The 25,381-nt window shown below is 38.9% G+C and overlaps 1 protein-coding gene across 2 annotated transcripts in view; it reads left to right on the top strand.

The window, feature by feature from the left end:
- LOC138111507 (cytosolic phospholipase A2 epsilon-like) overlaps positions 1–22,752 on the top strand; it is a 33,788-nt gene extending 11,036 nt beyond the window's left edge. Inside the window, exons 5-21 of one of the 2 annotated variants that reach the window (XM_069017428.1) lie at positions 637–768; positions 1,364–1,404; positions 7,790–7,832; positions 8,280–8,343; positions 9,660–9,802; positions 9,950–10,039; positions 10,750–10,787; positions 12,424–12,559; positions 14,421–14,557; positions 15,729–15,951; positions 16,831–16,945; positions 17,724–17,861; positions 18,133–18,240; positions 19,037–19,154; positions 19,797–19,875; positions 20,911–21,097; positions 21,956–22,752. In XM_069017428.1, coding sequence (XP_068873529.1) covers positions 637–768; positions 1,364–1,404; positions 7,790–7,832; positions 8,280–8,343; positions 9,660–9,802; positions 9,950–10,039; positions 10,750–10,787; positions 12,424–12,559; positions 14,421–14,557; positions 15,729–15,951; positions 16,831–16,945; positions 17,724–17,861; positions 18,133–18,240; positions 19,037–19,154; positions 19,797–19,875; positions 20,911–21,097; positions 21,956–22,164 — 2,001 coding nt within the window. In that variant the 3' untranslated portion in view covers positions 22,165–22,752. Of the gene's footprint in view, positions 1–636; positions 769–1,363; positions 1,405–7,789; positions 7,833–8,279; positions 8,344–9,659; positions 9,803–9,949; positions 10,040–10,749; positions 10,788–12,423; positions 12,560–14,420; positions 14,558–15,728; positions 15,952–16,830; positions 16,946–17,723; positions 17,862–18,132; positions 18,241–19,036; positions 19,229–19,705; positions 19,876–20,910; positions 21,098–21,955 lie in introns of both variants that reach the window. The other variant, XM_069017427.1, reaches the window with a different exon arrangement.
- The last annotated feature ends 2,629 nt before the right edge of the window (positions 22,753–25,381 follow it).

Raw genomic sequence — 25,381 nt, 5'->3', positions numbered from 1 at the left:
CCACAGTAAACCAATACATACACAGCCAGTTTTAAGCACTGAAGGTGTTAAAGATTCCTCAGGAAAAAAGCCCTGTTGCTTACATCCTCATTAGTTGTTCTATTCCTGTTATTTGCTACTTAAACATCTATACTGCAATAAGAAGGAATTAAATGCCCTTCAGAATACAGCCTTACTATCCTATCCCCAGTCTTGACATACAAGTGAAACCCAAGAAAAAGATTGCATAAAAATAATAGCAAAATCTCTCAGTTCTGCATATTGTGAAAATCCTTTAAACCATCTTTATGTATCTGTGACTGTTTTATACACTTAGAACCAAAGGCCATAAAATAAATGTAGAAGCACTTAATGCAGTTATTTATCACAAATGCATGAATGTTCTGCACGACCTGCTTGTCTTGTCTGCCTGGGGAAATGAAACAAGCCTGCTTCTTTTTTGTATATAGAGTTAACAGTAATGTGACATCTAATAATGCCAAATCTCTTGCCCTTTTCTCTTCCCCTTTCTCCTTTTCCCTCCTTCCCATAAAACTGGAGGAGCAAGGAAAGAAATCCTGGTCTTGAGATTTTCCTGCCTTATAGAGCTCTTGGATATAGTAATAACTCCATTATATTCTTAACCTCTTTGTGCAGAATGTGCTGGAGCTGAAGGTCTGTGATGAAGACACGGTCACCAGGGATGATGAACTCTGCACAGTTCTCTTTGACATAGATAAACTCACTGTAGGACGTACTGTCCGCGTCAAGTTTCAGCTGAATCCACAGGTGAGCAATGGAATTGGTGAGAACAAAAGTAAATTCTCTCCTTCCATCTCAGTAGATCCTTTTACAGTGTCTCATTTTAGGAAACATCTACTTAAACTGTATTTTGCTGCTGTTCTAAGAAAGACTTCAATGCTTGCTTTATACTAGCTTTTGTTGGGAACAAATATCCATGCTAAAAATCTAGGATGGAACCAGCTAGAACTAGTTATCCAGAGTCTTAATTCTGAATATTTCTGGGATGTTTGTTGGCTCTTGGTGTAAATTCTGAATTTTCAGCCCCTTTTAATTGTAATGGTATTAAAGAGGCTAATTCTTTTTGTGTTGGGAATTAAAATCTGAACAAATGTCTGTTTCAGCAGAATAGCAGTTCTTAAGCATGCAGACATGCTTATAAAGCATTTAGATTTCAAAAAACTAGTTTTAGCAACTGCTTTTTCAATATATTAAAATTCAATATCCTCAGCTGACATTATGGTTTTCTTACATTCTGGGAATTTTCCTAAGTTCTGTTCTAAATGCATATTTTGAAAATTATATGTAAGCTGTGAAGAAAAATAAGTAATCAATCTTTCTTTTTTTCTTCTCCTCTCTTCAGGCACGTGAGGAGCTGGAAGTGGAGTTCACATTGCAGAACACGTGAGTAGAGTCCTAAATTCTTAATAAAGTGTTAAATTCAGTATAAAAATAGTCTGAAAAGCTGGTTCATATATGATAGTGCTTCTTAAACCTGCAGTCTTTAAAAGCAGTAGCTATATGTTATCATTCAAGTCTAGTAAAATGGAATTTTAGAACGCATATTTTTAGATTTCAAATATATGAAATGTGATTTTTTTTCCCTGTTTGAATTCTGCCTCTTGGGCACCGACTTCTTCCTGTTCTCTTTTTTCTCATTGAATCAATGAGATACACAAGGAAGTAGGAGGACAATGACAATATTCAGGAAGTTTTGACCCTTAGGAGGAGTGCCAAGCCCAAGTGCCTTAATTACCCCCTTCTTGGGGAATCTGGTTTTTCAAATCCATGGCATTATAAAACGCACTTCCATAAGCTGATCTATTCAATTCATCTGGCTACACATGGGGAGCTGTGGTAGAGAAAGGAACCAAATATTCTGCATAAAGTAAGGTCTGAAGACCACTGTGGGAGTCTGAGGACTGAGGAACCAGGAAAGCTGGAGGAGCCAGCAGTAGCTTCACTTGGTAGGCTTGAAAGATGTTGGTGGAGTTTTTACTGTTTGGAGGAAGTGTTTGTTTCAGGTAATTCATGCTGTGAGTCTGGGAAACTGCCACCTGAACTGGAAAGAGAATCTGTTGCAGGACCATGGGTATTCTAGTCTGTCTCCAAAATACGCTTCATGACTCTGAGGAAGACACTTGAAAGGATTTCTGTTACCAATTCAATCCATGTTATTGGACTGAATGTATCGTTAACCTTAGAGAAGGTACTGCTCTTAGATGGTACTGCTGGAACCTTCTGAAGGCATTTGGGGCACTTCAGGAGGCCTAGCAGGATAATATGTGGGTGGTCACCTTGAATTCCTGACAGCAGCGGAAATAAGAACTTGCTAGTGAAAGGACAGTAGCTCAGTGTTAAGAATGGAGAAGGAAAGATATCACAGTGTTCACACACAAAACAGCTATCAGAGCTAAAAGAGTCTCCGAATCTCTTACGGAGAGTCATCAGGGTGGATTGTTTGTTGTTTACTGTGCACCAGAACTGGCAAAATGCCCAGCAGCATGAAGGCAAATGGTGCCTGTCACACCTCAGGAGTGTCACAACATCAGTAATGGCAATGGGCAAACTCTAGTAGGCATCCCAAATATCCTTTCTAGGGTCCTCCTTCCTTTGCAGGTTACAGGATGGCTTATGGAGTTGGTACATAAAATCTCGATAATCCTATTTTCTGATGGGGGAGATCGAGGGAGGTTGTCTGGCTTGGATGTTGTGCACAAATGGGTTTGCATACGGGAATGGAGGCTGGAACTTGTCTTGGAGCATGTGTGCCATCAGGTCTGCACCAAACTCTTCGGTCTGACCTTGCAGCCAAGTGCCTTTTCTTGGAGTTGTATTCAATATAGTCAGAAATGGGACAATTTTTTCAAGTGATGCCTGAGTAGGAATTCTACTGGTTGGAAGATGATGGTTGGAGCTGTACCAATAAAAAGGATGCTTTGCAGTATCAAGGAAGATGTTTTTAAAAGCATGACAGTCATGGCTCAGTTGCTGCAGCAAGAAGGTGTCTGATCTACTTTTTTTCATTTGTAGTATGATTCCTGAGTGACCAATGTAGTAGTTGTGGCCTGAAAAACTCCACATGCAAAGGCAGGAAGTTGCTGCATTAGAAGTGAGGGAATGTCCCTGTAAGGTCACAGTAGGACTGAGAAAATGGGCTTCCTGTGGGAAGGCAGACAGACCTTTCTCCTACTATCCCTCATTCATACTTCTTGCATTTGTGGGGTGATCAATGCTGTTCTGCCCATCAGCTGAGTCTGGAATAATGGTCTAAGCACATCTGAATTGATTAAATATTGTGATATGGGTAGGATATTGAAAGGGTGTTCTTTTCCCTCAGTTTGGAACGTGTGATATCAGGAGTAAGTAATAAAAGGATTTGTCCATTAAAATTGTAGACAATGGATTGCATAGATAAACTAGAGAGCCCTGGAAGGGTCTGAACAACTGAGGTGAAATAGATGAGATGGATCACCAGAAAGCTATGGACCCAAACCAACCTCTCCATGTTGAACAAGCTCATCAGGTTTTGGCAAGTTTTTTTTGTCATTGGTGGATGGGAGAAGTGTTGACAGAGTTTAGAGATAATTGGCAGAGGGAGAGAGCCCTCTGATAACAAGGAGTACAGCATGTGGGATAGTTTCTAGAAATCCTGTATTGTGATGGGAACAATAAGAAAGTATTTGGGGGGGGGGGGTGTGGGGTGTGTAATATGGCAGTTTATTTCTGAAATGAATAATTAATCCCACGAGCAATTTTTCCTGATACTATTTATCTGTAATTTTAAATTTCTTCCTCATCTTCATTCTAGATTTTACTAATTGCAAAATTTACTACTTTAGCTTGTTCTTTCTTTCCAGCATTTAAGATGAATAATATCACACATGAAGTGTAACCCCAGGTCAAGAATGTTTCCTGGGGTGCACCTATAATAGTGGCTTTGCCACTCCTATTTTTGTTTGCCTGTAACCTCACTGCAAAGGTTGTGTTTTGTGTTACTTTTACCAAAAAGAATGTTATAAAAATTACCTCATGATACATTGGAGGGCTTGTACAAAATTTTTTCCTGCATCCATTCCCATTACATTTTATTTAAAATGAAAGAAAAGCTTCGTTTTGGTAGTGGGTTTCCACAACTGCAAGGTGAATCCCTCTGTAGTTTTGCCTCACCCTTACGCCACTGCTGCAGTACCAGCAAATGCTCGCCTCTCTGCTGCAGTGGCAGGCACTGAGGGCCAGATGTTTGATCCTAACGACACAGAGAGGAGGGCATGCTCCTTCCTCCAAGTGCCTTTTCAACAGCAACCGAGCCAAGGGATTGCAAATGCCTGCCCAATGTTTTCTGGGCCCATAACATGAGCCCAGCTGGCGTGAGAGCCGCTGCACTTGGGCAGCAGTGACAGAAAAGGTAAGGCCATTGTACACAGGTTACTGATTCATGTGCTTTAGTGCTTTTTGTGTTATTTTCTGGTGACTATCAGTAGTAACCTGGGCTTTCTCCCCTGTGTCTCCACTGGCAGAGTTCAGCATCAGAACGAGCCCATCCGTGTTGCTACAGGGACGGGGTCCCGCTGGACTCGGTGGCTGCGCTCGCTCAACATCCCTCTCCCCTCTGACTTCTACTGAAGCCCACACCTGACACTGGGGGGCCACAAAGAGGCTTCTGGTGACCTGCAAGGTAATTTAAGTTTCCAAGGAAAGGTCTGAGAGCCCCAGCGTATTTGCTGTACCTGCTGATTTTCTTTCTGGTCTCTTTTATCTTTCAGATGTCTCAAGCTGAGGAAATGCATCTCTAACAACTCTTAGAAGAATGAAGGACCACTCTTACAAAACCTTTCATCTCCACTCCCTCTCCCTTTTTTTTTCAAATGTGAAAGACTATGTTTAAAACAAAGCCCAATTAACACAAATAAATGTAAATAGGTGTACAAAAAGCTGTATAAAATATTAATTATTGAAATATGGCAAAAGCAGGATTTTTAGAAAATAAAAGTATTTTTTTTCCTTTCTGTAGTTCTGCTGTGTTATTTTGAGAAATACCCCTCATGTGAAGGGGAACCAGCAGACCATGATAGCCATTTGGTTTAGACACTGCTGAGAAACCCTCAGGCTGAGTCTCCACCCATTGAGGGCCAAATGTACTGTTTGTATTTCTGTGTGGAGGAGCACTGAAGGCAGAAGTTTTAAGTTGAGAAAGAACCTTTGAGGTGAATACAGATTTCTTTACTGAAACAATACCCTCCCCCATGCTTCTCTTGGGTTGTCAGAAAGCTCAGAATAGTAGCCTGCATCATTATGGAAGCTACCAAAGGAAGGGAAAGCTGGATCTGACATGAAAGCTACCTATCTACATATTTTGTAGATAGGTATCAAAAAATACAGATTCTCTGGTGAAAGGGAGCACAGTTGCCTATTCTAAATGAGAACTGCAATATGAGAACCTGTGTGGCTGTAAGTTCCTATACAAAATTGCCCATTTCATTTTAAGTCAAGCATAATCCAAAAAGAAGGCAGCAGTTTGATGTATACCAGGTGTTGGGAAATGATCCTTGGGCTCATAGAGTCCACTGCAGCCTTAGGCACGCCTTCAACAGACTTTTAGTGAGGACGGATGCCCAGAGTCTCTGTCTTTCCCTGCTGCAGGCCGTAATATGCTCCCAATTCTTAGTGAAACTGAGGTCTGCAATAAAAAAAGGCCACAAATCACAAACTGTAATGGAAAAGAGAATGGGAGCATTAGTGTGTGTAATGAGGGCTGTCTGAGGTTGGTTGTTAGAGAAATTGTCAGCTAATCCCAACAAGTGGAAGTTATTCAGTGCTCCAAAGATAGGCAAAATATTCAAAGGTCCTTGACAACCTGAGCTGTTCTGCACCCAGCTCAGCTATATTTCTAGCCATGGCTGATTTCCTAAAATTCAGAGAAAGATGAGTGCCCTTGCTCTTCTTAAAACAAGGGTATGGATCACCAGGTTGAAAAGAAGTTAAAAAATAAAGCATCTGTCTTTTGCTGTGACCAGCAGAAGCCTTAGAATTTGGGATAAAAAAGTTAAAGGAGCAGCATGGGGAGTAACAAACAAGTGGCACCAGCTGGGCTTCCTTACAGTGGTGGCACCAGAGGTGACAAACCAATAGAGACATCTCAGCCATTGGTCCTTAATGACTGAGGTGTCCTGGGTCTTCCCACGAGCCTTCCAAGCTCTGTTCTGTACAACAGTGCAGTTCTCCCACCCTGTTTGAAGGTCATGCCTTGAATCTCCTAACTTTGAGCCTAACTTTATACTTTGCTGATACCAGTACCTCAAATAATACTACACTTTACTGGATGTTTACCTCCCTGAAGAGATATCTTTACCTGTCTTTGCACTTTCATTCCCTCAGGCTGTCTTTTAATATCTATCATGCTATTTCTTGCTTTCCTTAATTTTTTAATGAAGTATTTTGGGGATGGTGACACCATATGTCCTGTAATGTTACAACTATTTGGCACAAAATAGTAATTAAGTACAAAAATTTGTGTTTGAAACAAAATTTGAGTGGCACTTACACCCTTTACCTGTGTGCGGGTGGAAACACTGAGTATATTTTTACCAATTCCTGACCAATGTTCCTTGAACTCTTTTAAAATAAATTTCAAAAACAATCTTACAAAATTTTTAAGTGTGTAACTGGGTTTTTTCGACAAGAGGTGTTTGCTTGAGTTTTGTTGTTGATGTTTTCTTATAATGGAAAGTTTTCCCTGAATGTTCTGCACTGTATTTAGCCAGTTCATATTTTTCTCTTAAAGGAAAATACTGACTTAGAAACAAAACTTTAAACTGTTTAAGAGCTTTGCAATTTTGAGTGAGTACTAGCATGTATGTTTATGCTGAAATCTAATTGTTGTGATAAATTTTCACTCTAAGTGGATAAAAACAATGTCATTTATCTAATTTTGAAGGAATTGTAATGTCTGGTTTCAGCTGAGATAAAATACATACATCAAGTACAGAACTAAATGAGACCTCAAAATGTGTAATCCATGGCTTGTAAAGTTTGAATAAATAGCTCATACTCTCTGCAGCAGGTTGGGGAGTCAGTGCTCAATCCTTGTGAAGTTACATGTATATGTATTCCCTTTGGAGTAATCTGAGTTCTTGAGACTTTATATGAATTTACATCTGTAATTTAATGAAATGGTAAATTATAAGATATCCTTAATGAGACACTGCTTGATTTTTCCAATGGGAAAATAGTTTAGAATATAAAAATTGTTGGCTTCAGTATATGAATTCACCCCTGCCCTTAGATGTGGAAACACATCTATACATACAGTGATCTGTTACAATCTCATGTGTGATTTGCAGATCATTTAATAGAGATAAGTACAATTTCTTCTGCCATGATGGTAATTTTTTTATAAGTTGTGGAAAGCTAGGGAGTTGTATTAGTTTTTGAAGTACAAAAACTTGGATAAAACTCTGTAATGCTTAAAAGAATCAAGATGGATTTAACAGCTGCAGCTGTTCTCAAACTCAGTATGTCACTCATTGCATGGTTTACTAAAGCAAATGTTTAAGACAACAGGAGTAGAAATTCCAGCTTCATGTTTAGCATGAGTGGATGGAAAAAATTGCAACTCAGCTCATCACCTAATCCTATGCTTTTAAGTATTTTTGAGTGAGAATATTAAAGTCAGAGATGTCAAAGGTGATGGGGGGGGGGGGGGGAAAACTAATGTGTTAACCATAGGCTTAAATATTTGTCTGAGTTTTCCCACCCGTGACATTATCTTCCATTTTTTTTTTTCCAGTCTGGATTATCCTGATGGCATTATTACAAATGGAGTACTAGTGGTAAAATATATATTTATTACGATCTTTCTTGTGTCTGAGTAACAAGTGTTCATGTTTCTAACTCTGGAAACTTTGAGCTGTGTCCCAAAGCCAGTACTGCCACCTACTTTCTTCTATAAACCCATAGGCTCAGCACTATCAGGAGTTAATGAAGAAAGTGTTACAATGCTCATAAAAACAGTCCCATATCTTAAAACACTCATTAATTTGAACACAGCTCATCTTTGCTTAACTGTCTCTCCAAGTTCAAGCAGCTCATGAGTTGTTCCTCTTCATTTCAGTTTTGGAAAGAAACACCCTATCATTATTGCCCTCATGTTATCTGAAGACATAGATAATAATTGTCTTGCTCATTGATCAGACAGAGGGGTTGGTTGGGAACAGTATGAATCACTTGCAATGACATCTAAACTTCTCTCAATCATCATTTATCCTCTCTTCCTGCAGGCACGTGAGGTTTCCTGTTTGGAGGTTAGAGTGGATACAGGGAAGCTGAAGCAGCAATCCACAAGTGAGGTTATTGCTTCATTAGCCTATTGTTCTTGTGTTGTGATTCAGTCATTATAACAGACATTGAAAAAATTAATAATCTGTTGTGCATGTTGCTCTGTGTCACATAATACTTAGTTTTGCCATGCCCCACCTTGCAGAAAGATTGTATCTGTCAAAATTCAAGTTTGTCAAGTATTTAGTTATGAGGCAAATCTTAAACTGATGCAAAAATAGAGCCACGCATATTAGAATGAGAAACTTGGAAAAATTACATTGGTTCTCTTTGTTTATCGCTTGTTCAAAACAAATTTTTCTAACTAAGTGGAATCTTTTAAAATTATCTTATAACTCATATGTAGAAATCTTATCTCATATGTTTGATTTGGGCTTGAGCACGTACAAAGTTTCTGCACATTTAGGGTTCTGAAGGAGGCTCTTTCTTTTGCTTCTTTAGCAAAAGTAATACACCTAAGTTTAAATGTAAAGTTGTATCACAGGGGTCTCTGCAAATTGTAGGAAAGTACTCTGCTACCATAGGATCACCAAAACAGTACTTTGTCTATAAAATGTAGCTCTAACAAATACAGCGGGATTCTTCACTAGTTTTTAAGTTGATTCAAATGAACAGTAGCTTGTGTAAAGCTGCTCCTGAGGCAAATCTCAAAAACTCATGACTCTTCTGAGTTAATTCATGGATGGAATTCTATGAGGAAAATGGTAGCAATGATTGAGTTGCATTATAGGAAGTTTCAGACTGAGATGTAACATGGAGAGGAAAGGTTAGCGACCTAACATTATATGTCTTTTGGCCCTGATCTTGCAGTAGAACAGCATATGATCTCTCTGTAAACATAAAGGCTTTTCTGTACAAGAACACAGCCTTCAGGTTGTTTCAGTTTTGGTGACATGAGGGCACATGCCAAGTAGTCTGCTTGAGTTTTGGGTTTATAGAATTATTTGACTATTGATCTTAATATTACAAAATGTATACTATGAACCAGAACAGACTGCCATCAAATAAATGCCTTTAAACTGACAATCCTTTAAATCTAAATCTTGGTTTAATTTACTAATGGACAGCATCTAACAAATGGCAAGCTACAGTATTTTAAAAATCTATGAATTCTGTATATTGATTATTTACACAGATTCACCAAGATATTTTATATCAGTTTTCAGTCTGTTTTGGCTACCTGAAGTCTACTTAGTCATTGTGGTATAAGGAAAATTCAACAAAAAAGTGTGCAGAATAGAGGTGGATTGGGTTTTTTTATTAGATATGTGTGTTTGCTTGTAATAGTTAAAATTCTGCTTGTTTCTTGCCTCTCTGTTTAGACCCTGAGCTCACATTTACAGTGAAAGGATCACATGAAGGAAGCCAGAAGATTTTGCTGGACTCTGGCCCCAGCCTTCATATAATCATATTTCACTGCATCATAAATGACCAGACAAGACTGGATGTCCTATTGCCAGAAGAGGTAAGTTCTCCTTCTGTCTGTTATTATTCAAAATTAGAACAAGAAGTTAATAGAACCAGTAAACTGAACTAGCCTTCTTAGTGGAGAAGTTCTAGAGATTATAAACCTTTTATATGTTAATACGCAATGCTTTTTACATTTCTTCAGCTGGCTGATGGAAATGAAACAGAGAAATCTGGGGTCCTTTCCTTCCCTCTGAATTCACTCCCTTTGCAGAAGGAAATAATACTAGAAGAGGTGAGTATTTTTAAAATGTGCTTAATATTGTCCCACTGGAAATGAAGTTACCAAGTAAACAAAATCACTGTATAAAATTGTACAGCTATTTATTAGAAATGTTAAAAAAAATTTAAGGTTGTCATATTCACTTTTAAGGAAGAAGGTGTTAACAATTACTTCAATAATACAAAAATCGTTGCAAACCTGCATCCCACAGTTAGGATTACATGGATTCAAGGTACAAAAAATGACTGTTATATGCACATGCATTCAAAATAACTTTTTTTTTTTTTTTTTTAATATTGGTGTAATACTGGAATGGCTAACAACTGAAAAAAGACCAATCCAGATCATGAGCTTAGTTCAGATTTTAGTTTGTCTAAATATTGATATTGGGGGTTCTTTTGTGTGTATTTTTTAAAATTTTATTCTAACAAGGTAACTTCTCTCACTCTTGTTCCCCTTCTAAGTGTGCACACTGGGAACTGGTGTAAACATGCAAGCTTGTGGCACGCTCTCTGCCCCAAACACACAGGCTTATTAGAGAAGAGAAAATTTGATTCCAGGGCAGGGAGTGAGGCTTCAGTTAATTGTATAAAAATAATGCCCTTAGCCATATGATTTATTATTTGAGAACCACCTCTCTTAGTCTGAGCATTGCCTGAGCTTGAAGGAAAGAAATGTTTTAAAATTTGGTGGTAATTAGCTTCACCTTTCTCATTTTCTAGGATAATTCATTTCACTTGTGCTTGACAGCAAGAAAATGGTAAGATAGCCTCTTTTTGTCCTATCATCCAGGACTACTGTAAACTAGTTCTGTAGGCTTTTTCTGTGATAGGTGGAGAGATGAACACATGCCGTGTGAGTGCTTTGTGTTGTGCTCACGTGGTGCATGAGGTAAGTGCAAGTCAGCTGCAGTTACGGGACCGTGCAGTTCAGCAGGAGCTCGTGAGCCTTCATGCAGAGTAAATGAGCCTGTTCTGTGCCTCTTGGTCTCAAATACGAATAAAACTGTACTATTCACATACTAATTTTATTTTCCATTTATGCCACTAGTCAGATCTGCACAATGACTGAAATAAATTCTATCAGTTTTTAACTTTGCAAAATCACCAAAACAAACATAGGGTAGCCTGGCTTCTGCCCCTTCTGCTTCACTGAGCAGAATGGGAGCTGAAACCTGACTAGCTGCACCTCTGCCAACCCCCTTGCAGGGACAGAATTGCACCAGTGATAGGTAAAGTTGAAGACAATGAGGTTTTATGGTACAGCTGAAAACTTCCTACGTTTCACAGCACCCCCACTATTGGGTGATATACAGAAGGGAAGCAAGGTGGATTTTCACAGCATGGGAGAGCTTTGTGTAAATGGAGAGCTACCTGTACAGCCTCAGCCCATAACAAAATATATTGACATGTAAATTTAACAGACAGGGATATAGAAAGAAAGCAAGAAAAATTTTAATCTACTGCTAAAAGAGTTGTTTGGTTTTTGTAACGTAAATCATTTGACCTTATTCTGTTTTCAAAATGACACTGTGTGATAAATCAAAATTGCTGGGGAACAGAGGTTAGTAGCATTAATCCTTGAAACATTCATATTTGTGAAATATTGGTGAAAATTATTTTCAGGACAGAGTTTGCAGCCACCAGAGGGTGATGTGACCCAGAAGATTTGGTCAATATTTAGTGTTCTTCTCACTGATAAGGGTATTTATGTTGCTGAAGGCACATAACATTAGCTGCCATTTGATTGGGTTTGCACCTTTTTCCTGAATTTTTTTTGCTTGTGCTTCACACTTCTCAAGGGAAAAAAATAATATGTGTCTGCACACGTGAAAAAAAGAAGTGATGGATATTCTTGTGTATTTGCAGGATGAACCTTGCAAATGCTTATCTAGGAATCCGGTCAGGCCACAGGTGAAAGGCTGGATTTCCCAAGGCAGAGAGTGACCAGGGCATGATGCTTGATTTGAAGGTCAAGCTCCATCACATAACTCATTAGAACTCTCACTTTAAATGCTGCTAGTGGATTGTCAGAACCTGAGAACAAGTGGTGATGTCATCACTTGAATTTTCCAGGATGTCATAGTGTAAACAGGAATGGATACAGAAAAAAGTACTTCTGAAATTACTCCTTTTGGTGATCTTTCCCTGACTTGTGTGTCTTGTCTTTGACTCCATGTTCACAAGAAATCTAAAGTACCTTGGAAACTCCTCTTCATCCTCACTGCTATTTCTTGCTGGCAGTAGAAATATTTGTTTTTCTTCCTTCCTTTATCAATATGCAGACTTGGAAATAACTTGTTTTACAGATTATTTGTTTTTTGATTACCTGTCCTACAGATCTTGAAATCAGCTATAATTGATGTGTGCATTGATTTGTCCCATTGTCTGTTCCAGCTCAGGAGACCTGGATGTACGCTTGGGGTTTAGCCTGTGCGTGGAAGAGCAGGCCTTCCTGCGGAAAAGGAAGAAATATGTTGCTGCTGCTCTGAAAAAGATTCTTAATTTAGAGGAGGATCTGAAAGAACATGAGGCAAGCCAATACAGTCCCTGGTAGCAACTGCTCTCAGGGTATCAGGGCCTGGCTCACAAATTCAAACAAATAAAATCCCAGTTTAATTAATCCTGCTGGTGTGGGCCAGGCCTGGTCACCTAGGGCAAGGGATGAGCAAGAGAAGCAGGGGCCTGTTAATGTGGCAGAGCAGGGGAGGCAGGATAATGTCTTTGCATACCCAAAAACTTCTCAACAACTCCTCAAACTGTCCATTCCTGTTTATTCTTGGTATTGCTCATAGGAGGAAAATTTATAGTGGGCAGACACGGAACAGCTGGGGGATGCTTTCTGGGAAACAGAGGGCCTTAACTCAGTGACAGAGACATGGTGGCCATGGCACATGTGTAAAGGGTTTTGAGAGGAAGAAACAAAAGTTTTCACACAGACATCTGAATAAAAATTCTTGGAGGGGTTTCTGCAGCAAAAAAGGTGTATTGTTGGGAAAAATGTGGGATAGAATAAAACCATCAAGCTGGCAAAGAAGAGTGGTTCTACAGCATCACTAGTTGTAGATGAAATAGCTGATTTTAGTTTAGCTGTATCACTCTAGACCCTGTTCCTGCCTCTGTAACTGAGTAATAAGTTTTGCAACTGCTGATGCCTGACTGGGTTGCTGACAATCAGAAAAGTACAAACATACCAATAACAATAACACTCTTTAGCTGACAGTTAACAAAAAGGAGTTATGTGGAAAATATTATTCAAAAATATTAGTTTGGATTTCAGAGCAGAGAATAGTATGGGAAACAGAGTTTTCAAGAAAGCTGGAACAAACATTTTTACACAGCTGTCTGAGATTCTCCTCGCACATAGAAAACTGTTTTCTTAAAAGGTCTAATTACTCTGGCTCTCCTGTTCATGTGCTCAACTTCAGAATTATGGGTAAATATCCCTTCTACCTTGTTAGCTGACTTATATTTGAACTGAAAAAAAATCATTAGAGTTTTAACTTAAAATAGATTAGAAAATGTAAACTCCAGAATATAATTTTTGGAGTTTATTTTGATCTTAGTTAAGATTATGAGATTTTCCTCATTATTATTTTATAAAATTTCTTAGATTTAAGATCTTAAAGAGTTTAGGGTAGGAACAACATCTGTTTTCTGGGTTTTCTGTGCTTTTGTTTTTTCGTAGAACAGGAGAATTATTTTCTTCATGGTCTATTCATTGACTTTAGAACACAGATTCCTTTATGAAATTGGAAGCAAATACTTTAAAGGTATAAATAGACCTTTTCCATGGGGCGTGTAAGCATCCACACTCTGGATGCCATCGGAAGCAAAGGGTGTACTAGATCAGGAAAAGATTAGGAGACAAATAGTCTGTCTCTTCAATTACACTTGGACGGTGGAGGGGGAAACCCTACCAATGACTGTGCTTCAGGACACAAAGTAATTAATGGCCTGGGGCCAGGAAGGCTTTGGCTATTGTGTGGTCTGGCTGATTACAGGGTGCTGTGTGTTCCTCTGTGACACTGGTCATTGTTAGAGGCAGAATCATGGATCCATAATCTGCTCCGGTGTGGTAAATCCTGTATTTTCTATGACGGCTTCTAATAATACACTTTGAGAAAAATTCCAGGGTGGTGAGGTTGATTTCCAGTTATATGTTAAGTAAGCAGCTTCCCACCCCATCTGAGTGGGCAAGACATAAGTCTTCCCTCTTGCATCAATCAGGTAGCAGCAAACAAGCTTTTTGCAACAATCACATCATTTTCATGCCAAGTAGCATCCCTGCTTGTATCAATGCCTGCAACCTGTTATCTGATTTCTGCAGTAAGGGTTGTTTGTGTCTAATACATGCACGGCTTTTGCTCCTTCTGCCTTGCTATGTGGAACAGGTGCCAGTGGTGGCCATTACGACAACTGGGGGAGGAACGAGATCACTCACAGCGATGTATGGCAGCCTGCTGGGCCTCCAGAAACTCAACCTGTTAGACTGCATTTCCTACATCGGAGGTTTATCGGGTACCACATGGTGAGAATGACCCAAACGAGCTTTATGTGTTCTCTGCTCAATATTGCTGGCTCTGTACAACACCGTTAGCTTATATGGCACTTAGCAAAGAAAAAGCATTCCCATTCTCCCCACAATCTCCTCTCTGTCCACCTGGAGCAAAGAAACAAAACATACGGATTAAGAGATAAATCACCACATTCATTAACTGCTTTTGCCACCCCACTGACTCAGTCTATGCCTGATATTTTCATCTAAATGCTCTATTGCCTTTTCATATTTTATCAATTATACCTTAGACTAAATGCAATGAATTTGTCTTTAGACTGGAAATTGAAGAAAGATGGGAAGAAGAATTTATGCCTGCCATTTGCTGGTTATTCTCACTTCCATTTTGGATTTACAGTGCATCTCCCTCTGGTAAAAGATGTATTTGGGGCTAGTGGAATTAATACTATCACAGAAAGTCCAACAAATTACATCAAGTTACTGACCTTGGAGAGACTGCAGCTATGGTGGCTCGTTGTGAAGTGCACTCTTCCCCCAGTGGGCATAGAGCAGATTATGTCATACTTAAAATAAATGAAGTAATTAATCAAGTAGGTTCTAGGTACCTCCACTCCTCTACACCTGTTTGGAAGAGGAGAATTTTTTTTCACTGAGGTGTGTGTCACTTTATGTAAGTCCAAACTTTAATGGTAGGTTTTTCCTTTAACTTCTTTGTTTTATGTGGAGATCTGAGTGTGTCTGTCTGTGTTATGATTTCAAGGAGACAAGTAACAATGGTCATAAAAGGACATGCCCAAAACGGCACAGTTTTCTTGTTGGCACAAGCCATTAGCAGACATATGGGAACAAATGCAGGACTAGAGCAGAGTAGTAGTGACTGCTCCCTAGAATTCTCCCCACCTTCCAAGAAACGGATTTGATGAATAATTGTGGAACCTTGTTATTTAATAGCCTTGGGTCTCCTTTTCTTCTCTCCCTTGAATTTCAAGATAATTTTTGAGCCCATTTTATCATATCCAAACCAGCAAAGCTTGGAGGTTTTGTTTGCTCCTGAAATGAGCCTATTTTAAGTGTGTTTACCTTTTAGTTGTGAACCCTGTAAGAATTAAGTTGCACAAAACTTTTCTGAAAACAAACCACAGCATTACTCCTCTTTCATTATTTTCTTCTAATGTTTCTTCAGGACCATGGCAAACTTATATGAAGATGCTAATTGGTCACAAAAATATCTGGAGGACGCAATCAAGGAAGCTCGCAAGCAAGTAACCAAATCCAAGATCTGCTGTTTTTCTTTGGATTGTCTGAAGTACTATTATAATGACCTGATGGAGAGGACTAAAGAAGGACATAACACTTCCTTCATAGACCTTTGGGGTCTTGTCATTGAATCCATGCTACACGATAAGGTACTCCTTTCTTCCATATAACTGCTGAGCTTCTATAGCTACAGTGGAGAAGAAAATAAATCCTGGCATGCCATTCAGTACTACTAATGCAAATAATTAGTTTAGCAGTTGATTAAATATTATATATTCAGATCCATCATTAAAACACTGCTCTGGATTTGAAGAGAGCTTGATGAACTGAAGGAACCATGTCATACCAGTCAGAGGTATTCTTCCTCCTTAAAGAAAGAAGTACCCTGAGAAAAAATACTTTGAATTGTAAATAAATCACTTTGGGCATAAAATATTCTGACTAGAAGAGGCACTTAAAAGTTTGAAATAATTTACTTCTCTATCATAAATGAAGACAGATATTTATAAAGTGACCTAGGTATAGACTGCATATGGAGATGGTTCACATAGTAAGAAAGACCATTTTCTAAATATGGTATAAAGTTTTAAGAAGTTTTATTACTTTAAAAATAGTGTATCTTAAGTAGTTTCATTCTGGTTTAAGTTTATACAATGAAGTTTTAAATTGTCATGTGCAATAGAATATATTCATGAAAATGCAAAATACCTTAAAATATTATCAATTCTTTGCAAAGACCCAGCCAAGGAAAGAACTTTACTGTTCACTTAGCTGCATAATCTTTCCTGAAATGTTTTTTTTTTTTTCTTGCTGAATCTACAATCAACTTCTCTGCATATCTCAAAATCTGAGAACCCATATAAGGTGCAGCTGCTTCTTATGGGATACTTGCCAAGTTTGGAATATCCCATGCAGATATTTCTCAACAATCCAGTGACCTGGAATGGATAAGGCTGATAATTCACATTATAGTATTTGAAGTGCAAGTTGTTTTTCTCATTCCATTAACCCTTTTTAATCAAAACCAGAAAGATGAGCACAGACTCTCGGACCAACGGCAGGCAGTGGATAATGGCCAGAACCCACTGCCCATCTATGTGGCCATCAACCTCAAGTCCAATTATAGTGCCCAGGCATTCAGAGGTAATGGTTATGATTTAGATTTCTTAACAAATTTATAATTTCAATGGTCTAAACTAAGATGATATAGATACAATCTTTAATAATAAAATAGTCTTTTCATTCTAATTGCAAGTAACGCCCCAATAAACCATTATGTTTTCAGATAATAGTGACTGAAACAAACAAACAAAAAAAAAATCCAAAGTTCTCTAGTGTTTAGAATTTGAGTTCTTCATTTTTCTAGAAGTGGAAATGTAATTATACCACAAAACCTGTCAAAGTCAGTTTATCCTGTTGCAAAAACCTTGTAATGAAACAAATTCTTACAATGATTCCACGTGGTCTTATTTTAAACAATTAAAGAAAAGACTTTGAATTTTTGGGTCCAGGGTCAGGAAAATCACTATTTCCTTTACTATTAATTTTCACAGTATTTGTTTAACATGAGCAGCTAAGTACATGACACCAAGTGAATGCTAAGCTCTCTGGCACTAGAGCCCTAAAGGAAACAAGTTATGCATGAGCAACACATACTTTGGGGTAAGATTAACTATATTGAGGGAATGCTTGTGGTTTCATTCAGACCAGGGCTTTTTTGCTGGAGGTTGCTGTATCACAGCCTGGGACTGCCCTGCCATGGTGTGGAAGGACCTCATATCGTTGATACTGCCGGCAGTACAGATACAGCCACGGCTGGTGAATGGCATGCTATGAATGAGCCAGTGTTTGCTTCCTGGATCTCTTCTGTTTAGTGCTAGCTAACATGGTATTGCTTTTTCATGATCTGCTGTTGCCATAGAGTGGCTGGAGTTCACTCCTTATGAAGTTGGTCTCCTGAAATATGGAGCATCTATTCGCGCAGAACACTTTGGAAGTCAGTTCTTTATGGGAAGGATGGTGAAGAAGCTCTCAGAGACTCGGATCTGCTATATGCAAGGTGACTATTGCCTAGGGGGGAAGGTGGTCTACTGGAGAGACAGCTGGCATGGGCGAGTACGTGGTCTGTGGTGGACAGCACTGGGAAGACACTGACAGGTTGAGCAGGTGTGAGTTTACATTAGCAAGGACATACCTACTAAGTATGCCCACAAAGGCATCCATACAGACAGAAAGGAAGTATCCAATGGGAAGAACTGAAGGTATGTATCAATTAAGATTCTTCCAAGGCTACTCCATCAATCAGCTTCTCTTCCTCTTTCACGTTGCAGGCATGTGGAGTAGTATATTTTCCATAGATGTGATGTATGTCTGGAATTTGGCTGCTGATTCAGAAGATTTTTGGTGCAGATGGACCAGAGACAGAGTAAAAGATATTGGTGAGATTTTAAATTTTTTTGCACCACTGGTATATATTGCTTATGTTCTGTGAAGATGTCTAATGCATAAAGAAATGCTGTCAAAGTGAGAAAGTAAAAGATGAGGAAAGTAAAGCAGAGATGTCAACTAAGAATTTTTTTCTGCCTGATTTAAAACTAAATTGTGCTTCTTTGGAAAAGCTGTACCTTTTTCTGAAGGTCAGACAGACAACAAAACCAGTCTCCAGAAGACATATAAAAGTCATGTTATATCAAGAACACATCTTAAGATTGTTAAATTAGGATATGGTCCTCCTTGGCCAGTAATGACACGGGTAGAGAAAATAGCTCTTGCAGAGGGCTGTTTTCTCCACTGAACTGCCCATGGAGAAAGCTTGCTCTTGCTGTTAATTGCACAGGGAACCTGGAGTGACTGGTCTCCTAAATAAGCTGGTGTTGCTGCTGGGTGGCACTGACATGCATTCTGAAGGTGTCCTGTTGAAAGGCCAGTGCTGTCCTCCTGTATGTGTTGGGACTTGTCTCTCCCCTCCACCACATGCTACTGTAGAGGTTGGGCATCATTTGAGGAAGCTTAGAGTAGAAGGTGGTGCTTACTGCCTGGCAGCCTGCTGCCTGCAGGTAGCTGTCATTTAATTCACTGTCTAATGCTGAATTTTATTTGGTGGCATAGACCTTAAGGGCTTATAACTGTGTTTGGTTTACCTTTGGAGTGGGGGATGGTGATACTCCATTTTTTAAAATATTGATAATTTCAGAAAACTATCCTAAACATAAATTTCTTCTTTCCATCTTGCAGCAGAAGAACCCTTTCTGTCTGTGAATCCCTATGAGGTAGACACATGTCTATGCACTCCCTCAAGTGTCCTCTCCTCTACTCTGCGAGATGTCTTAACAGGACGCCCAACAATTGCACAGTATCCTAATTTTATCAGAGGCTTCCAGCTGCATAACAAGTATCTGGAGAGTGAAGGATTTTCTACCTGGAAAGGCACAGTAAAACAGCCTGTTTTCAGTAATATTCTAAGGAGGTTTGGGTTTTGGAATTCACTTAGGATTTCCAACAAAGAGGAAGAGACAAGATTGACTTCTGAAGTGCCACTTCTTCCTTGAAAAATGGAAAACATTAAAGCCAGATTTGAATAGCATTTCCATCTTGGTGGGGGCTGTTGAGGGGTGAAATTGTATCTGGTGATCTGGGAATTGTGTTCCTGTGCATAAAGTGAGCTCAGCCTAAGGAAGCAGGAGAGATCTCCCCTTTAGGGCTAAAGCAGTCTGCAGTGCCCAGGAAGAAGGGAAGAAAAAAGCAGTAGCATGTCACTTACTGCTGTAAATAAATGCAACTAGAGTGAAAGGAAGACAGGAACAATAAGGGGCAAAATTCTCCATACTTCACTCTCTACCTTCCTTCAGAGGAGAAATCAATCTTGTGCTTTATTTGTTGTAATGAGAAATAATTTTGTTTCAGACACAGTGATAGACTCCTTCCCAAATAAACTGATGGAAACAGCAGACAATGAGCTCTCCCTTGTTGATACTGGCTTTTTCATTAATACCAGCTACCCTCCACTTTTAAGATCAAAGAGGGAGGTGGACGTCATCCTGCATTTGAATTACAGCGGAGGGTCCCAAACACTGGTAAGAAAAGCCATGGTATCTGAGATGTTTTTCCTTCATGGTCTCTTGGTCTCTAGCGCTCGTCAGGTAAAACACCTAATTTTTCAGTACTGGAATGATAATTGGATTATTGTTATCTAATTTATTATTTAGGTCATTAGGTGATTTATTTCTCAGTAACTAAGAAGGATATTAGAAGAAGATGATGGATATAGGCATTTTTAAATCATCATGGTCTTCACAGCAGTGGATTCAAGAATTTTGAAAAACTGATGGATTATATTCTGGATTATATTATAAAATGATAGAGTGTTCTGAAACTCTGCTACTGATTTGGGTTATCCTTGTACTGAACAAATTACAAAGGCAATGGAAAGTCCTGAAAATATTTTAACAGATTAAATGAGAAAACCTGTGTCTTGGCCTTTATACCTCATACCAGTCTTAGGGAAATGTAGTGGCTAATGCCAGATTGATTCATAATTAAAAAGAATATGATTAGTCTTGCATATATAATGATAATAATATAAAATTAAACATAGGTTTATAGTAAATATAGCTGTTGAAGCTTTTTTTTTTATGAGGTCATAAGATATGTTGATAAGTGTATTTGTTAATAGGGAGTCATTATCAGGCAACACGAATTATGCAGAGGACAGAAAGATCGGGAGAGTGGTAAATAATGAAGAAGTCAAGACAAGGATGCAGAATAATCTGGACTGATGTGTTCCTTCTCCATTCTTGCAGTTTCTTTGCCTTACCCTTCTGAACCAGTTTCAATCGAGTTATAAAATTAGACCTGTGTCTCTTGGATTCATTTTCAAGTTCAGAGAAAGTGACTATTTTCTTGTTTTGCCTAAAGCAATGTGGAAAGTAAGATAAGTTGCAATGTCTGGTGTGGTTATGATTGTTTCCATCTGAAATGTAATGTCTTTCCAGAGAAAGATTCAAACCTTAGAATATTCCTGTTAACTGCTGGAGTTTAAAATATCTAGGTCTCTGGATCAGTTTTCATCATTATAGTAATTTTATATGTTTTTTTTTTCATTCATCTAGCCTCTGGATCAGATTGCGAAGTACTTCTCAGAGCAAGAAATTCCATTTCCCAAAATTGAGATAAGTGAGGAAGACAGGGAAAACTTGAAGGAGTGCTATGTGTTTGAGGAGGCTGACAGTCCACAAGCTCCAACAGTGCTTTTTTTTCCCCTAGTAAATGACACCTTCAAAAAATATAAAGCTCCTGGTGAGTCATCTTTGATAGCAATTTTAATAAAAAGTTGTTTTCCTAGTGAATCCTTTCCATTTCATATCTAAAGTATCACTGTCATCTCTGACCTTTCCAATGCCAGCATGGATCTCATCACTGACAAACATAACTGGTCTGTGTCGGCATGTCTGAACTATATGAACTCCAGAATCTTTTCTTAAAGCACTTGAGATGAATATAGGCACTTATTTCACAGGAACTACTAGAGACAGTATGAAGGCAAAAATTTCAGTATATGTACACCATGACGGGTAGGTTCTCAGGCTGTTTTACTCTACAGACATGGACTTGTTATGCACTCCTGCTTGCCAACAAAGATGAGGAAAAACCTTCTGCTGATTTTGGTGTTAAGTCCATTCATCCAAGTTTTTTTCCACATATTTAAAAGTGATCTCCCAGGCTGAGGCCTGAGATCTTTGGTTTTAATTGAATAATATCCTCTGAGTGACATAATTTCTCCTGAACTTTCAGTGAGATGGTTATTATTTTGTCTAGTTCAAGAGTATCTGGTTTCCTTTCTGCTTGTGCTTTTCTAGTTTGGGTAACAAAGACTATGTTGTCCCAGCAGTGGTCTGGCATTGCTGCTGCTAATGTTGTTCTAACTTCAGGCTGTTTGGGTGATGTAAATGTCAAATTATGTAAAATCATATTTGGACAAAGGCTTGGTCCAGATGCTGAAGAATACAGTGCTACTAGCACAGAACTTTTACTTCCCTCTGGCAAATTATATCTCTCCTTCCTTCCTTTTCTACCTATAATTATGTAAATACTGATAGGAGCCACATACTGCAATAAAACCTTATTGGTGAGTCTCCCTGTGGTTTGTCCCCTTAGGTGTGGAAAGGAGTCCTGAAGAGATGGCTGAAGGCAAAGTCGATGTCTCCAGCATCCTCTCCCCATTTACGACGAGGGAGGTGTGTTTCAGTGAAGAGAATTTTGACAAACTGGTGAAACTGACTGATTACAATGTCCTGAATAACGAGAAGTTGATTATTCAGGCCTTGCGCTTGGCAGTGGCACGGAGGAAGCAGCGGAATTATTAGCCACCACACACTAGCTTCAAATTTCCATGTGGTATTTCTTGGGTTGTCTATGTTTCAGTGAGGTCAAGACGTTTGATTCTTATCGGTGATACTTGCAGTAGAAATCACATCGTCCTAAGGACATTCTGGACTCCACCCTATTTACATGGCTCTTCAGACAAAAGGATTGGAATTTACCAGTTGTTTAACCCAAAACAAACTTCAAAGCAGCAAATTCGTTATTAGTTTTGTTACCAAGTTACTTTACCAATTGCTATACATATTCAATATAAATTATTACAGTGTTGTGTAAGATAATAATGAAATATGTGGCACATTAAAATTTGTATCAAAATAGTATTTATGTGGTGGGTTTTCTGTGTGGCAGAAAAACAATCCCTTGAAATGAAATTTCTTTGATGAAAAACTAATCCACTGTGCTGGTCTTGTTTATTTAATTATTGAAGGTTATCATCTCTGATTTGATTGTCTGTCCACTATGAGATTTTTATTTAACTGTCTTCACAAATCTTTGAAAATAAGCTTCTTAAGTTAGCATCAATGTTGTAAAAAATTTATACAGTTTTCACCAATAATAAAAAAATACCCCTGAATTAGGTCATCTTTGTTTCAGGAGATCAAACATATCCTCTCTGAGCTGCTGTTCACAGAACCATTTATATTCAGCCTAAGTAGTAGACATGTTGCCCAACTTTCCTTCACTTTTCTCTTGGAGTTTCTGCTGACTGTGCTGTCTCACTCATCTTTACCTGCCTTTACTGTTCCTGAAGGATGACCTTGTGATTTCTCCCAGTGTTTCATAAGACGGGAAGTGGCTGCTAGCTGTCTGCATAGAATAGGGCAAAGCAAGAGACTCTTTAGGGATCCTTTCCAGACATACCTTTTATACCTGTTCAACACTTACAGGCAAATGGTCTTTGCAGGGATTGTCCTGAGAGATTGCTTTCTCATTATCAAACATCCTAGAGGTCTTCTGGGGGACAGTAGTAGCCAAAGGCTTCTCTCACAACTCTCCACTGGGCAGGTCATAAGCTCAGTCTTTCACAACATCAGCCTTGCACTGTGGAGCTGTGATTCATAAAGAGATTAGTCACAGGAGCTCAGAAAATGTTTTGGATTATCTTACTTTTGTTAATGAAAGACTCCCACCATTGCAAGGAAATGCAGACAGAGTCAACAGGGCAGAATTAGTGTTGAGATCAGGATAGTCTTACTATGGTCAGAAGTGACAAACTTGTTTGCATGGAATGAAGTTCTAGGTAATGGATGGAAGAAAAGGATTTTTTGATTTTTTCCTAAAAAACACCCCCAGCTGATAGGGCATCTAAGAGCAATTTGGGTGGAGGAGGAGAAGGGGTGGGCATGCTCACTTATGAGCATGTTCATTGTGTTCATACACCTGAAACTCTTGAAAGAGCATAGTGTAACACTGTAACAGGTACAATATTGTATGTTTAAATCTAGATTTTTGTCTCTCCGTATCTGAGGCAGCTGTAATTAAGGTTCTGCTTCAATACACTAGAACAGCTAACTCATGGGGTGCCCCTGGCTCCTTTCTAGAGATATATTTGGGTTTACTGTCATGGTTTCCTAGGCCTTTTTGCCAGGAATGAAACAGAGTAGGATGGAGGATGTTTCACTCTATTTTACAGGGTAAACATACTCAACAATGGGATGGAAAAAAGCCAGGTAGGTGCAATATGCAGCCTGAACCTGATTAACACTGCTTTTCATTGTGTCCTGCTGGCTGATATGGCACCTGCCTTTCCCTTTTTGAGAGTTCCTACCACTCTCAAGCTCTTCAATTTCCCCAGTGTTTCAATATTGTCTTTTTGAAACACAGTACCAATAGTGATTGTTTTATATATATATATTTATTTTTTAATTTCAAGATATTCAAGATCACTGATAAAAGCATGCAGACTTGTAACTGAGCTTTTGCCATCCTCTAGGAATATCTTCCTTTTGGGTTACCTTCCTTTGACTACTGCTTTTTGTGATCTTTTAGTTACTCATCTTTAATGTGTTTAAAGTTTGTCTGGGTGACATTTGTTGGAGCTAGTTCTTAGGTTAGAATGTCTTAAAATGCCAAATATTTTAGGAAATTAAAATTATATCATATCATTGAAATTACCTTTATCAACTTGTTCTCAGTTCATTGCAAAGAGAAATGAGATTATTTTGAAATTGATTGATCTGTTAATTTTTATAATAGCAAGGATTATTTTAAAAAGACAAAACCAAAACCCAAACTCTCATTTTTTTACTTCTTGTGTACTAATTTTGTGTACTGCCTCAATGAGGCAGGGACCACCTCACATGATGTGTAGTCTCCTGTGCAGTGAAGTCTTATAAATGTGAAGACATAAAGAACATGTGAGAACATGAGGAGTAATTAACATTGATTTCAACATTAATTTCACCCTCCCTAATATGTCCTCTTAGAGGTTGTTCACTGTAGCATCTTAATTCAGATACACAAAGTAAAAAATTTTTGAGAAAGTGAGTGAGCTTTTAAAGCTTTTTCTGTACAAGGGAAACTCTCTTACATGTTCTACAGGTGACTTGGGAATTGTTTCATGTGATATTTGTTGCTGCAAAATCTGCTTGGCTGAAAGACAATTTACTGCCTGAATACAGCAGAATAGAAGGTGAGATGGGGATAACAAAATTTCTTTCAGATGTGTCTTTACTTAGAGACCACGTACCATCTATAAGCAATAAAAGCTACAAAAAGGCTTTTGTATGCACATTGGTCTGTTTGGATGCCCTTGGCCAAAGAAGTCTTGGGCAACCAGATGGTCCCTGACTGCTGCCAGTCACCTCCCCACAAGGCACTGCAGTTTGACAGCACACCTGTGGGAAAGAGCATTGTGGCCTCCTCAAAAAGTGATGAGGATGCTTGAAAGTGTAAAACATTTGCTTGGTGCCTATAACCATGAAGGGAAGATCACTTTTCAGTCTTCACTTCCCTCTAACCACAACTGCAAAGACCATCCATCTGCAGTGTCAGAACCTGGGTGCTTTGGAGCAGGTGTGCAGCCCGCACTCAGCTCCCGGGCAGCGAGGAGGAGGAAGAGGAGGAGGAGCTGGGGATTGCTCAGGTGGCGGTGGCGGGGTGAGGCTGCGCTGAGTCAGGCACTCACACACCTGCCTGCCGGCTCCTGGCCACTTAAAGCACAAGGAGCTGCCCGGCTGAGACTCCTCTGTACACATC

The sequence above is a fragment of the Aphelocoma coerulescens genome, chromosome 5, assembly GCF_041296385.1.
Source record: "Aphelocoma coerulescens isolate FSJ_1873_10779 chromosome 5, UR_Acoe_1.0, whole genome shotgun sequence".
Classification (NCBI taxonomy): Eukaryota; Metazoa; Chordata; class Aves; order Passeriformes; family Corvidae; genus Aphelocoma; species Aphelocoma coerulescens.
The sequence above is the reverse complement of the archived record's forward strand: the minus strand, read 5'-3'. Positions and strand labels throughout refer to the sequence as shown.